General features: G+C 36.9%; 1 protein-coding gene across 1 annotated transcript; it reads left to right on the forward strand.

The window, feature by feature from the left end:
- Nucleotides 1-5,497: 5,497 nt before the first annotated feature.
- Nucleotides 5,498-14,179, forward strand: AGR3 (anterior gradient 3, protein disulphide isomerase family member). The gene is made up of 8 exons (XM_005518853.2): nt 5,498-5,547; nt 7,512-7,641; nt 9,756-9,819; nt 11,129-11,181; nt 11,827-11,903; nt 12,157-12,220; nt 13,197-13,280; nt 14,045-14,179. Exons 2-8 carry the CDS (start codon nt 7,536-7,538, stop codon nt 14,092-14,094), a joined length of 498 nt encoding a protein of 165 aa, XP_005518910.1. The 5' UTR covers nt 5,498-5,547; nt 7,512-7,535; the 3' UTR covers nt 14,095-14,179.
- The last annotated feature ends 1,121 nt before the right edge of the window (nt 14,180-15,300 follow it).

A 15,300-nucleotide genomic window follows, 5' to 3' on the forward strand; every position in this document is an offset into this window, starting at 1 on the left:
TTTTTGTTTGCTTTGGGTTTTATAAATATTATTATTCAAGTTTTCTGAATACACTAAATATATTAATAAATATAAAAAGAAATATAAAAATAAATATATAACACTGAATATAAAAAATATCTGTCTGGATTGCAGTGAATGGGCTCAGCTTTAGGGGAAAGGCTGAGCACCACCAAAGGGGTTAATGCAGGCACCTCAGGCTGCGGCTGTACAAGCTGCTCAGGTGAGCAGTTCTGCATTGGGATGGCCAAAGCTGAAGCCTTTCTATGGCTAAAGCAGCATGGTCTGCTCAGTCAGGGAGGAATGATCTACCAGAGCCCATTTTTAGCAAGCGGCTGCTGGAGATAAACATTACTGCACCATGACAGCTCCACATCAGAGGAGAGGCTTGTCTGGAGGCTTCAGGAGAAGTCTGCCTGGACACTTGCCAGAGACCTCAGTCCCATACACTCTGATCCAGCAGAGACACTCAAGAACACGCCTAACTTTAAGCACATGAGTGGCCCTATGGACATCAGTGGGGTTGCTAATGTGCCTAAAGTTCAATATGTATCGACTGCTGTGCTGGAATGGGACCAAGGACTCAGAAACTTGCAGGATCAAGGTTTGGCCAAAGAACAGAGAGTATAATGGGAGACAAAAGCTGAGAGATACTGAGTTGCTCTCATGCCCTCTTGCGTCAGTCCTTCAAGGAAGTGAGTCCTGGAATAAATCCCTTGATATGGTAAGAGGAATACCTGCACAGAAAGCTGAAATGCTGAAAGATCCTGTAGGCATTCATTTTGCAGCACATAGTATCTTTGCTTTTTAGATGGCATTACATTTTAAAGCAGATATAGTGATGTCACTGCAGGAAAACATTGCAAGAACATTGCAGCAAGAGGATTTCTTTCAACAGAGGCCTGGTTGACTCACTCTCACAGCTGCAGCAAAGTAGTCCAATGTGTTTCTGGAGAGCATTCTTGCTTGTGAAGTCTTTATTGGGACACTCTGACTGCAGGGAAATGCAGCCGCTTTTCATTTCTTGTGGCAGTCAGAAAGTTTCATTGAATATTTCTGAGCTCTCAATCTCTTCCAAAACACATGCTGAATTTCCTGGCTCTCTTCCTTAAAATCTGGTCTGGGTTTCAACCCCTGTCACCTCTCAAATTACTTTATGAGCACATATATTAAACAAATAATAATAAATAAAAGCATTCTGATTTTTTCAAAATTGATTTTTAATTGTTTTTTTCAAACTTTGTGAATTTTTTTATGTGCAGACGTTTTTATATTTGAATTATCTGTATTCTGAATTTATCACTGGAATACAGCAAAGTTGAAGTAGAAAGATTTGTCCATTTGCTATTAGTAATGCAACACTGCCAACTAGAGGCACTGGTAATGATCAAATTTTTGTCATGTGGACCACATGGATAAACTTAAATGGATTGCATACCTATAAATATTAAAAGATCCTATTTACACTAGAGAAATCCCACCCAAGTCCTTCAACTACAGTCATACTTACATATCATTTCCTTCAGTATGTCATTTACTGAATCCAAGCACCACATCACATCCAGAAACTCAAATAAAGTCAGGTCAGATAGCAAATTACTTTGGGTTCCTCAAAGAGTTATGGAGGAACTCTTTTAATTCCATTTAAACAGCTTTTGGAAATACACCTCCACAAGACAGGGTGAGTATAAAAAAAAAAAATAAAAATAAAAATTGTAACTTTCACAGCAAAATAAATTCTAGATATTTTCTCAACTCATTATTTCAATAAGGCTTCTTAGTTTATTATTTCTAAAGATATCATAGTCTATTCAGGTAGTCTTCAAACACAATTTTTGTATAGGTTTTAAGCTCTGTAAAGTGGCATACACTTTGAGGACAGTGTTTGTTCACAGCTGATGAAGGAGCAATATTGAAAATAGAGAAATGTGTCCCTGACCAGAAAGCTCAGCTACCACCGGTCCAGCGTGGTTCCCTGATGTGTGTGTGGCTGTTAATTCACTGTGTGAGAGGGGCCAGTGCGGAGCTGTCGGTGTTTGTGCCCCAACACAGCACAGGGATGCCTGTGCCCAGCAGTGCTGCCCCTCCTGTTCCCTGCCATGCCTGAGATGGTCAGGCACAGCAGCCCAGAGCTGCCCAGAACGTAGCAAGAAGGAGCTGGAACGGAGCAGGACAGGGACCTTCTGCAGGTCCTCATGCCAGCCCAGGTCCAGCAAAGCCTTGTGGAAGACCCAGGGGCACGGTGTGTGCCGTACCCCTCTTCTGGGCTGGCAGTGTGTGCCCTGGGGTGTGCCAGCAGCTTGGGAGGCCAGAGTGGCTTCCCAGGCATCCTCTGGCATGGTTAGAACCACACTGTGAGAGAAAGATCTGCTGGTAGAAGGGCAAGCCCTGCCTGCCAGGGCTCTCACAGCATTAAATAAACAGCCCAGCACAGTTTGTACTTTTGGAGTGAAGGAAGGAGCCAACAACATCTAGTGCTGGTTTCCTTTTATTTACCAAAACACATTTATTCCGTAAATCTCAGCAAAATTCATGAAAAATAATAAATTACTTTTTTCCCCCTACAGTCATCAAAGCTTTGTATCTATAAAAAGTTCTGGGAAATCCGAGAAGCCTAGAGGGCAGGAAAATAATCTTGTTGAGAAGTGGGAGCCAGTAGACAGTAGTGACTCATGGAGGCACAGAGCTGCAGAGCAGCAGAGAGAGAGGTGTCAATGAAGCCTGGAACCAAGTTTTCCAGGGGCTGTACCACAGGGCAATTTAAGGATGGAGGGACCTGTTTCCAAAAAATGCAGAGAAAACCTTGGAGGGGTTGGAGGTGACAGTACTGGAACAAGTTGGAGACATAGAAGTGAAAACATGGACGTTGGCCTGGGAAGCAAAGAACACTGTTTGCAGCCAGTACAAACCACTGTAGAAACTAATTCAATAAATGCTTTTCCAGTTATATTATTGTCTTTATCTTCTATAACAATTTCTTTATAGGAATACAAAGCTTAAAAGGTGCAATGGTCAAGTGAAAGCAAACAACTGGCATGCAGATAACACTGGAGTAGTTTGCTCACTGGAGCATTACCTAGAGCTCTGCTTTTAGGGGAGGGGGTGGGGAGAAAAGTACATCTGCTGTGAATCAGCTTGTAATACCAGTAAGAACTATTTCCACAATTATGACTGTTTCGAAAGACAGACAGACAGAAACAAACCACCATGTCATATCTAGATTTCCTTAAATTACTTTATTGAAATTATCCAGAAATTGATTTTTGGCTGTCAGTCAACACCTAAGCCAAATGGATATTTGCAGGGTTTTTCCACTTATTCCTTTTACTGTTTGGCAGTGAAAGCTAATGATCAGCACCCTAAGAGTAGTTCTCTTCTCTGTTACTGTGTGCTGTGTGAATGTGCACTGAGGTCCAGACTCAGTTCACACCAAATACCTGTGTCAGGAACCAGAAGTAACTCCCATCCATGAAAATACGCATTCTGCGAAGTTTTCTCATTGTTTAGTGAAAAATTTGTTTAGGCATTTGTGGTGTGCATCTTCCCCCTCCAGGCCACACAATGACCTCTCTTTGTGGTCTCCTAATTAGTTGTGCATTGATTTGCAGAGGCACACTGATCACATGTAAAAGTCTTTGGCAGAGTTGCCAATAGAGGTTGCAGGAATGATGCTGAATTGCAGCTGTCACAGGAGCTGTGATCTCATCTCTTGCTCACACAGGAGCTAAGGCAGAGTTGGAGAGAGTAAGAACTTCATCAGCAACCTCATTAGTGCAGCATTCTGTAAAGCAAAATTTAAAAATCAGTTTCACTTTTCATAGATAGGCTACACATATGAATACTTACCTAGATCTGCTGCTGCATGACTCACACAAAAGCAGCAGCTTGGGATTCCAAGTGCCAGTTATACTGAAACATCATTCTCTCTCTAGAAGTCTGCCTTTTTCACAGACTTTATTGCTGCCTTATTCTGCCCTACTTTTAGATAGTTATTACATTTTCTAATTTTGACTTAGATATAACAGTGTATGCACAGTAAACCCATAGTTGTATCTCCAAAACTAATCTTTAGAGCAGAGGAGAAAAATGGAAAGACTTTCCACCACCATTACCCTGGAGACTAAGCTGGCCGAGCTCAGTGAATGGGAGCACACACCAGTTCAATGAGTGAGAGCAGAAGTGTGTGCTGTACATTGCAGAGATTGAATATTTGGCTGGTAACTGCTGCTGCACAGGTCGCTGGTTTGACTGCCAGGCAGCACAGATTGTGCCTGGGATGGAGCTCTGGCTTCACACTCCGTTCATGTGAGGATGCAGAAGAAATCAAGGACAGGCAGCTGGTAAGATCCACTTAGCAAACAGTCACTGAATAGGAATACTGAAGGCATCCAGCTTGGTTTTATAAATTATCACGGTCATTTTCTTTCAGCATTAAAACTTAACAACATCTTTTTGACCAGGGCTGACAACCCATCTGGCAAATTGACAAAGGCTGAAATTCTGACCTTCAAAACTAGAGTCAAATTGCTGAACATGATCCTGCTAAAGGGAACTTGCAGGTAGCTCAGCACTAATTTCAGTCTATTTGATTGAATGTCTACCCCTTTACACTTTACAATAATAAACCTATGCCATGAAAAACACAATACCTCAGAGCTTAAGAACACAATATCTCAAAATTACTTCCATAACTTTGGAAAAATTCAGTATTTCTAAGAAATGTAACCATACAGTCCATATAAACAAATACATGGGAGAAGAAGAAGCAAAAGAGGATTGCTTCTAATTCCCCTGCAAAAGCTATTCAAGGAGGAAAAAGGTGATCCAGTTCATTCCTTCTTTGTGCAAAGGTGATGAATAAAGGACTTTACTTGTATTCATCAAGTTCAGTAAAATTATATCAAGCGTCATGTCCAAAAAAGTAGATATTTTTAAACTACAACTCCCAGGAGCAATAATCAGGTAGTTTAAACCATAGTTTTTAAATAAATGATTTAATTTCCCTCTAAAAAAAAAAAATAAAGTTTGCTTTATTTGTTAATTACACTTCTCTACACAAAGTAACCCTTGTGTCTTCCTATTAGGTTCATTCCTATCTGCAAGCACCAGTGAACTCTGCCATTCTCTGGGAACAAAAGCACCTCCAGTTCCAGCTTTCATCAGTGGTTTCTTTTTTCACTGGACATAAGCCAGACTCAAACTGTTTGAGGGGGGAAGTAGCAGACACACACAGCCACTATTTATTTCCATTCCTCATACAAGACACCTGATACAAGCCAAGATGAAGAGAAATGCAAGGATTCAGTGTACAAGCATGGGAACTTGCAAGAGAGAAAGTTGGAGGCATGGCAGAAAAGGAAGGGGGAGGGTGGAAACACATTATTTTGGTTTTCAGCTCAAAGGTTCCTCTGATTTTTTCCCAGGTGAATGTGCTGCTGTTGTTACACACAGACCTGGGCAGCTCAGGTGTTCTGTGCTTAAATCACTGACTTTTAGCTAACAAATTCCGGAAAAAGGACCTTCAATCAGGAGAATTGGTTGCTGCTGGTGAGCATGTATTTCTCATTCTTAACTCTCCTTTAGTAAAGCAATGAGGTTTGGTTCACAAATGCTTTACAAGGCTAGTTATACAAAAAGAAAAATGATAGATGCATAGAGATTAGCTAGCAAATGTTTGTTCTGGCAGGGAATTGAAGGCAATATATGTGGTGTTGGCTGTCCTTTTTTCCTCTGAATCAATTAAATAACATTGGATCATGTAGCATCAAAAATACGGAATATTAAATTTAAACTGCCTCCAGCTGCATTTCCAAAGCCCTCTTGATTTTCACTGGAATAATAATAAATTATTAAGCTTCAGATGTTTTACATGTGATTTAAAGAGATTAACACTTTGATTTATTTTTTTATGAATGCATCATGAAAGACTATTTCTTACTATAAAATGACAATTCCTTTTTTTCCTAGCTCTTGCGTATTTTAATGTACAACTTTTTCTCCAGACACCTGAATAGGATGAATTTCTGTAATTCAGATTGCCAGTTATTAGAAATAGAGTTTTAATCTGTTCACAAGAGATTTAACTGCTAACAGTGATTCTGTGATATGAAGAGATTTATTAAAATAGTACTTTTCATACCTCTCGGTCCTAAAAAGTATGAAGCATTTTCTTTTGCAAGTGCTCAGGGTTGCAATACGATACTAATATAAATTATAAATACAAGTAGATATTTTCTTTATCACTATAAATATATATATAGATATATAATATATAAATATAATTTAATGTATTATATTGTAATAATTTAATTATTATATTAAATTATATTAAGTTATTATTAAAATATATTATTTAATAAGTTAATTAACTATTATAACATTAATTAAATTAATTAATTCAGTGACTGATTTATTTATTATTAAATTGTAATAATCTAATTTTTATATTAAATTAATTAGTTTTAAAATTCATAATAATTATAATATGTTGAGCTGTTATATATTAATATATTTATAATAAATATATAATATAAAATATAAATATTGATATATAGAATATATATCTTGAAGGGTCGTTGTAATTATTGTTCATTTGGTTTGGGGTTTTTTTATTTAAGTTGAAGTAATTTCTCAGTGAGGCATCCTGGTAGCTCCTAAAGCTCAGCCTCTGAAAAGTGGAATTTCCAGCAAGATGACTGGATGTTTTCCTGGCCTACATGCATTACATTTTTTAACTCAGTTGAAACCATCTGATATCCACCTGAATATCAGATCTTTAATGCCTAAAAGTGATTGTACTGGCAGCAAGTAGACTTATCAATTAAAAGCAATTTGGCTTTGTAACGCTTTTTCTCAACTCTTGCTTTTGTTCTCTGACTTTTATCAAGGTCAGTAGTTACTGAATTTCTTATAATGATCTTGGTGAGGAAGAGACTACTGAACCAGACAGAAACACAGATGAATTGTTTTATTCACTAAGAGTTGTGTTGAAATTCAATGTAAAAGATGAAGAATGGGAAAATTTTTAATGGAGACTTAAAAAATTACTGCAATTTCAACATTTTGGATGGATTTGACATTTAAAGAATATTATTCTCAGAGCAAATACTTGCCAATCTTTCTACTTAATTAAGTAGCATATTATAAGACATCTTTTGACAAAAAAACTCCAGCATAAAAAGAAGTAAAAATCCCATGCTGTTATGTTTCACTGAAATTAAAAAGCCTGGAGCAGTGTCTTGAAATTGTTGTCATCAAATATCACAACACTGTTCATGAGAATCACATGAGAACAGTACCCTGCAGCCTAATTTTGACTGCTGAAAGTAGCATTGCACAGTAAAATTAAACACCTCTAGTTTGCATTTTCCTCACAAAGACAAGCATGTCCAAAAAATAACCAAAAGTGTCTCTGAAGTACAGATTGTTAAGATGCCATTAACATATTGATCTACTCTGAACCATGTGACAAATCCATGTGACTAAAGCTTCTAAAGTTTTTTGTTTTCCAGTTTCCTTGCATTGGAAGGGAAATAATGCTCCATTCTACCTTGGCCTTGTCCCTCCTGCTAATTGCAGTCACTTCCAACCTTGCAATGGCAATTAAAAAGGAAAAAAGAGCACCTCAGACACTATCAAGAGGTATTGTAAGTTCACTAAATGTAGTTACCTCCTTACCCCACCATATAGACCAGCAAATATTTTTATTTTCAATGAACATGTATAGAATGTGTATCTGTACATATGCACACACATGTATGTTTATAAAACATACATAGAATGCACATATATACTTACTGAGGTGTATGTTCTTTAGTGTTAAGTGATGTTCTAATTAATACATGTTCTAATTTCACATCATTTGACTCCATCAGTTTATTCTTAAGGATACAACTGAGGGCCTCATATAACCTGCATAAATTTATATAACTCACAGTGATCTAACAGAAACAAATAACCTAAACTGAGTCTCTCAAATCAAGATGCGCAGGTAGGACTATCAGTGAAAAAATATTCTTTCATAGACTGTTTGAAATATGTTTTATTATTGTAATCTATCATAACATCAGTTGCTATGGAAAAAATTTTCTACAGACTCATTTTTGTACACAGAACAGTTTGAACCACTGGTGGGGTTTTCTGCATGACTTTTTTTTTGCTTTTCTTCAGATGTCCAGTGCAAAGCATGACTGTGTGCAATTCATTTCCCTGTGGTGCAAAATTTTCAACTTGTTAAATTGTTAAATAATGTTAGAGGTTAAGATCCTGTTTTAATTTATTTATATCTGATCAATCCTTAGAAATACAAGCAGAAAAATAGCTTAGCAAGCTCTTTTTCCCTTCCCCATCTTTTTTCTCCTTTTGGGACTAATAAAAAAAAATAAAAAAATCTCCATTTCCCTTCCTAACCTCTTCTGCAGGCTGTACAAAGCCTGCAGATCCCACAGCTCACCTCTGAGTTTTCCCTATCCTAGCAAAGTTGCACATCTCTCAGGGGTTCCATTTGAGCCTAATTGCTCAGAGACAACTTGACAAAATCATGTACCACCTGGACTAGCCTAAGAGAAATTTAAAAATATTTTTTATAAACAGAAACCCTGGGAAAAGGTTCTTATCAATTCAGGATTTATTTCCCAGTTTGCCTTGATCAGGATTTATTTTTTCCCAGTAAGCCTAAATGGACAAAAAAAAAAGATAACCAAATCATTTATATTATGTCGGTTTTGGAAAAAAAACAAAACCAAAAGCAAGCTAACTACAAAGGAGTCACAGAAAACAGATGTAACTTTTCTAATGCTGACTTCAGGCCTATTGGGATGCCAATTCCAGGGCTAGGAAGGCACTGGTCAGCATCAGCCAGACAGACCTGTGTACTGAAAGCAGACCTAGGAGCATCACAAGCAATTGTCCTGTGAGAAGTCCAACAGCAAATCTGGGCTGGTCCAAGCACTGTCCAGACAGCACAGACAAAACAGAACTTTAACCTGGTCCAGGTCCAGAAATTGTTCTACAATTCCCATGAGAGTTCTCATGAATGGAGCAACACTGCCTAGGATGCAGGGGTCTGCTGTGCAAGGGTTGCCGTCCTTGGGACCTGAAGGCACAAAACCAAGTCAACAATATGATTTTTGGGGTCTGCATATTCCCAGCTATGGATGAGCTATGCAGCTGATGTTTGTTAGGATTTGTTTCAGTACAGATTTTTATTTAACAGACATTACTTTACTGGATTATTTAATTAAATGAAGGGTTTGCAACTTCAGGGATTGAAGTGATTTTGGAGTTATTTCTATACTCCAAGACTATTCCAATGACATTCATATTAAAGCTGATCCTATTTGAGCTGTCATATTTTATTTTTCTCTCATTATATGCCAGCTTCTCTTTAAGTCCCAGGGTCTACATGAAATACTGAGCAGACAATATGAAAATACAAAGGACTTGGGGGCTGATTTAGGGACCTCTGAGGATTTAGAAAGATAACTAACAAGTCTATCAAAGGACTTGAACTGAGTATGCAACCAGCTGTGATTTTTGGGGGGGTTAGGTTGTATGGTTGAGGTTTTTTAACCTTTTAGTGTACCTATCAGGAGATGTGAAATTAGCATATCCACAATGTTAGAGAACCTTCGACTAAAAACTCCAAATTTATTTGTATACAGAAGTTAATAGATGTAAAGAAAAAAGATAAAAAAACTGAATTTGTTATGAGTTTCTTGCCTGGCCAGAAGCTAGTCCTTCTATTTTATTTCTAGGGTGGGGAGATGAAATTACGTGGGTACAGACTTATGAAGAAGGGCTTTATCAGGCAAAGAAAAGGTAAGAGATTAAAAATTAGTATGAAGACAAAATTGTTATTCTGTCTTTCTGGAATATACAATAATGAGACAGAACAAAGAAACACCATGAGAGCTGATCTGCAGGCCACCCAGCTAAATAAAACAGACTCTGTCTATAAACAAAAAGACTTGTAGGACTCATGACTCTGAAGTAACATCATGGGCCAATAATGTAATGCTGTCATTTCTTTACCACAAAAGAGGTGTTGTCATTTTAATTATCAGTCATAAATAGATACCATAATTTTTTAACTACATCTATTGTGTTTTAATATCATGTACTTCTGATCACTTCCTTGAAATCTGTTACATTTACTCTTGCATGATGATCTACTGCCTTTGATGCTTCCCCCAACACTTTATTAGCTGGAATACATTTGTCTTAGTTTAGGGAAAATTAGGAAGGAAAACTCCAAATGGGGATGATATATTTTCTCACTATCTTGATAGAAATAGAAGTTCCAAACTCAGTCTTCTCTGAGACTCAGCTACAAATATATTTGAGAATTCATAACAATACCTATTTAAATATCTTTTACAGGTCATTGTAGATCACAATAGTGATGAACTATTGAAGGCAAATTATTAAATTGAAGGCAAATTATTTGTAAAACATAAAGCAATTTCATCTACCCTATGTGAAAATGGTTAGAAATTAACTCCTGACATTGAAAGCAGACTAAGCATTAGTTACTGACCTGCTGAACAGTAAATATAGTTTAAAAAAATGTAGGAGAAAATGCACAGAATTTGTGTTTTAACATCCAAAATATAAAATTGTAACACTTTGTCAAACTATTTACAGAAAAGAGGTAATATACTATATACATGTTCAAGAAAGCTTAAAACACAAGTAACTTTTCATGGAAAGTATTTGATGTTAAACTCAATCTTATAAAATCTATTTTATTACAGTTCATACATATTACTTTTATTTTCTTAATCCTGGGCAAATTCACACCTAAGCAACATTAAATACCTACTTAGTCTAATTATTTACTGTCTGGGAATGAAATTATGGTGGGTCTGTTGTTTCTTCTAGAATCTCTTACTACAGACAGCCTATTTAGACATAGAAATTCTGTTTCTCTGTTTCTTCCTTTATGAAGTGTTTATGCTCTTTTCCCTTGCTCAGAAATTTCTGTAATATTTTATAGAATGTCTTTATGGTTTTACTGTGGGTTAACATAAGATTAAATACAATTTGCCTTTTTCAGTCTGCTTGTAAAATCACCCATCTGAATACATGTCAAATGACTTAACTACATCTTTTATTATTATTAATAAAGTAACAAGCCACTGATGGTAATTCATCATTTGGAAGACTGTCAATACTGCCAAGGTAATTTTGATTTTTTGTGTGTTAAAATCCTGTGAATATTTTTATAAGAAACTGAGCCTATCTATATATTTACATTGCACTTACTGAAAATTATTCAGAGAAAGAGGTAAATGAAAATGTAGCTGAAAATTGAAAAATTTATTACCATTATTTACAAAAACTCCATTATGAAACTATGCAATAAAGAACATAAAAAATTCTCACTGCTGCTGTATTGCTATTCCAAATGCAGCACTCAGTCTAAATTATAGGGCACAAATTGGCTACTGACTCATTGAACAAATTTAATATTGTTTAGCCCTCCTGAAATGGTAACTGAAGAAGGAGGCAAGGACAGGACTGCTGAAATTGAACTAACAAGAATTTTCTGAGAATAATGCACTTTTGTCAAGCCAAGACATGGTATCCATTGAGACAACAGGCTTCATAAATAACTGAAGAGAGCTTCCATTTTCATAGCCAGAGGCTGTAGTGCCATAGGCCAAAAAGCCCCCAAAAGCAGTGATAGAGACTTAAGTGTCTCCTCAGGAATGTGAATCAGCAGAGACAGGAACAATATGGCCCAGTCTCTGGCCAATGTGGTCCCAAGCACAGAGGGAAGGGCAGCGTTTGAGATGGATTTCAAAGTGATCCTGTCTTTTCTAGCACTGAAGAAAGCTTTCGCAGAAAATGAAGAAATACAGGAAATGGCCCAAAATAACTTCATTATGCTGAATCTCATGGTATGAAGGGTTTGGGGCTATTTTACTGGTATCATTTCATGGTCTGTGTTTTCTATGTCCTGTTTTTTCATGTTGTTTTCAATAATATATCTGACATTTTAGTTATTTAAGTAGAGGCATTTGTGCATGTGTATTCACACACGAGTAGTACCTTTTTTGGTTTTGTCTTCTAGTACCAGGTTATTCATAGGTGGTGTTATTTCAGCAAAATTTACAGAAACATTTTAACAACTAGCCTTAATTTTTATACCAGCATGAAACCACAGATAAAAACCTGTCACCTGATGGACAATATGTGCCTCGAATTATGTTTGTAGGTATGTAAAATATTTATGTATCATCAAAGTTGTTATACCTGAATTATGCCACTGTCATCCTGTGGGGACATCAAAATGATTCATTTTGCCAAAAGAAAATTTCTCTGCCTCAGTTGTATGCTTTGACTCTTGTAAACTTCCTCTGGTTACAGATATGTCCTGAAGGGTACTAATTTGGACTTGAGAGCAAGATGTTTAGAAGTCTGTTAATATCTGGGCTTTTGCTCTCGGTGATGCTTGCTAGTGCTGTTACATGACAAAGTTCACTGAAAATGTCAAATATCTGACTGAATGTAGACGGCTATAAAGTGGACATTACCACAGAATAAATCAATAGCCAGTGACATCTAGGGATTTATTCCATTGTAAAGCTGACTCCTGGAATGGCCAAATTAATCATGCCCTAGAGTGTCTGTTCCTTCTGGCTCGCTGTTCAGGGAGCCTGGAGTGGCTAGCTCTGTGGTGGCATTAAAAGTTCAGCCCACACTCAGACAGAGAGCAGTGTAGTTACAGCAATCAGTAAATTAATAAAAAACTTGGAAGGGTAACTGAGAGAAGAGAGGTTCACAACTTGTTCCCACTCTGGGAACATTAGGAATCAGAAGATTTTCATTCTGAAGGGTCTAGGTAAGTCATGCTATTTATTGCCATAGATAGGCATGACCTCCACTATGTGTGCATCTGGTCAGATTAACCTCTTCTGATGTAAACTCAGAACCTGTAAAACAGGATATTTTTCTTTAAATATAAATTAAATTCACTTGTAACCTAGCATTTAAAAACAGCTGTGTAATATAAAAATTAGCTTTTGGTGAGGATTTTTCCAAGAAAACTGCAGTTGTTTGGAGCAGAGCATAATGGCCTCATAATTGCTGTGTTGATGAAATCAGAAACGGGGCTGCCAAAGTAATGCCACCACATCACCCTCAGCTCTTGTGGGAATGGAAGGCAGTGTTTAACCCAAATACTTTTTCAGACCCATCTCTCACAGTAAGAGCTGATATCACGGGAAGATACTCCAACCGGCTTTACACTTACGAACCGCAGGACATGATGTTCCGTAAGTGCCCCTTTGCCCTGTTACACTGCATTTCACATTGTAAGCAGCCAGATACCCCCCATCCTGACCACTTGTGCTGGAGAATCCATTAGGATCTCAAAGTAAAGAATAAATACCGTGTGAGAGAATTTGCAATAAATTATAATGGTCTAACTTGTTCTGGCAAAACAATCACACGCATTGTCCCATTGAATTTATTGGGACTAGTCAAGCAAGAAAAATTGAAAGGTCATGGGTGAGAACCCTCAGGATCAAGATCTGAGCAATTTTATGGAGAATGGTGAAAGTCACTATGCTCAAAAGTATCCGACTGTACAATGTAAATAGTCACTGGTGGGAGGGAATCTGTAAAGAAACGCAGGTGGTTGTGTCCCTACCCCTAACAGCCACATTTCAGAAAGGAATGTGATTTTTCAGGTTGAGCCAGTTCTTACTCTATGCCATTTATTTGACACCAATGCAGTATCTCACCACAAATACACACATCACATCTGATTACCAGGCTTGCTGTTGAGAAATGAGGGAGTTGAAAGGATTCTTTTCAAATCCCTTAAGTTAAACATTTTGATTAATGAAATTTCTTACTTTCTGTTTTAGTACCAATGACATAATTTTCAAAATACAGATCTCTGAAATAAAATGTGTGATAATAAATCAATTTCAGTGTGAATAATGTACTAAATCAAACTAGGTTGCTTTTTTTTTTTAATTGTACAAATGTACTTCTAATCCATTTTCACAGTTCTTATTTCTTTTTCTTTCAGTAATAGAGAACATGAAGAAAGCACTACGCCTCATTCAGACAGAATTGTAACCAGTAAGAGTGAAATGACCACAACATCCACGAGGTGAAGCTGCACCTCTCTCTCTCTACTTGCAAACTGAGCTTTTATCAAGCAGATTTTGTATATCAGATTTAAGAAATGTATATGTACAACTTGGAGAATAAAGACAGAAAGAGTAAAGCACCCATTTGGAAAACATGAGGAGAAATATATTAAACATCTTGAAATTAATTATCTAAATAACTAAAAAGGATGGGTTTAAGTGCAGCAAATTTGAGCTGTATTTTAGCAATCCAACTATGACTGTTAGGTCAGCTATGACTTCTGAAGAGGAGTTACTAGCAACTTTTTTTTTTTTATGTCTATTTGCAATTTATAATATGAGTTAATATCTGCATCTTGTGCCTCCATTTTAACTTCTATTGCAAGAAGCTTATTAGTTGTTAATGTACCCCTGCTTTATACAGTCATTTCTTGTTAAAGTAAAGGAAACTTTGCTGTCAAATCAGACTGGAATGCTAATGCTATACATTTTGGAATAGCTTACATAGAAAAAAACAAACAAACAAAAAAACAACAACAAACATAAAACAAACAAAAAAAACCCCAAAAAACCAGAAACAAACCACCCCAAAAACTAAAAGGAAAACAAAACAAAACAAAAACCATACTCCAGTGTTCTGGGCTTATCCTTCTTCTGTACACAATCCTTTAACTTTTGTTGTGGTTGCTTAAAACAGAGAGACTGAGCATGAAGTCCCAGTGAGGTGATAATAATCAAAGGGCAGCTACACATTTTGCTCCAATAAAGATACAGTGAAGCAAGAGAGATGGAAGGAGATAGACCCAGAACTCCAATCCTGAGGCTAAGTGATGTTTGTAAATTCTGGCATGGGAAAAATGAGAGGGTTATCCTAGCTCTTTGCATTTAAATGGCATTTCAGTCATGTGAAGCTCATCCCAGGTCATTCCCCCTCCTTTTCTGCAGCATTCCACCATGAAGGTGGCAGCTCACTGAGGGAATCTGGACATACAAAATCTTGGCAGAATTTTCGCAGGATTACTGTATGTAAGGGTGGACACCTGCTTTGAATAAAAAGCTGAAGTCAATAGAAATGGTTAATTATCCCAGCAATGTGAGTTTCTGTTAGAGCAAAATAGACAGCAATTCACCTGCAGTAGTAGCATGTATTTTATCTATAAAGCACCTGTGTCATTTGTTTGTGCCACCGTGC

This window comes from Pseudopodoces humilis, chromosome 1, assembly GCF_049639895.1.
Source record: "Pseudopodoces humilis isolate 2021_Gansu_Grassland_sample_001 chromosome 1, ASM4963989v1, whole genome shotgun sequence".
Classification (NCBI taxonomy): Eukaryota; Metazoa; Chordata; class Aves; order Passeriformes; family Paridae; genus Pseudopodoces; species Pseudopodoces humilis.

Coding starts and splice junctions, on each gene's coding strand:
- AGR3 (XM_005518853.2), top strand. CDS start 7,536: ATGCTCCATTCTACCTTGGCCTTGTCCCTCCTGCTAATTGCAGTCACT. Junction 11,904..12,156: donor TCATTATGCTGAATCTCATG/GTATGAAGGGTT, acceptor TTTTTATACCAG/CATGAAACCACAGATAAAAA. Junction 13,281..14,044: donor ACCGCAGGACATGATGTTCC/GTAAGTGCCCCT, acceptor TTTTTCTTTCAG/TAATAGAGAACATGAAGAAA.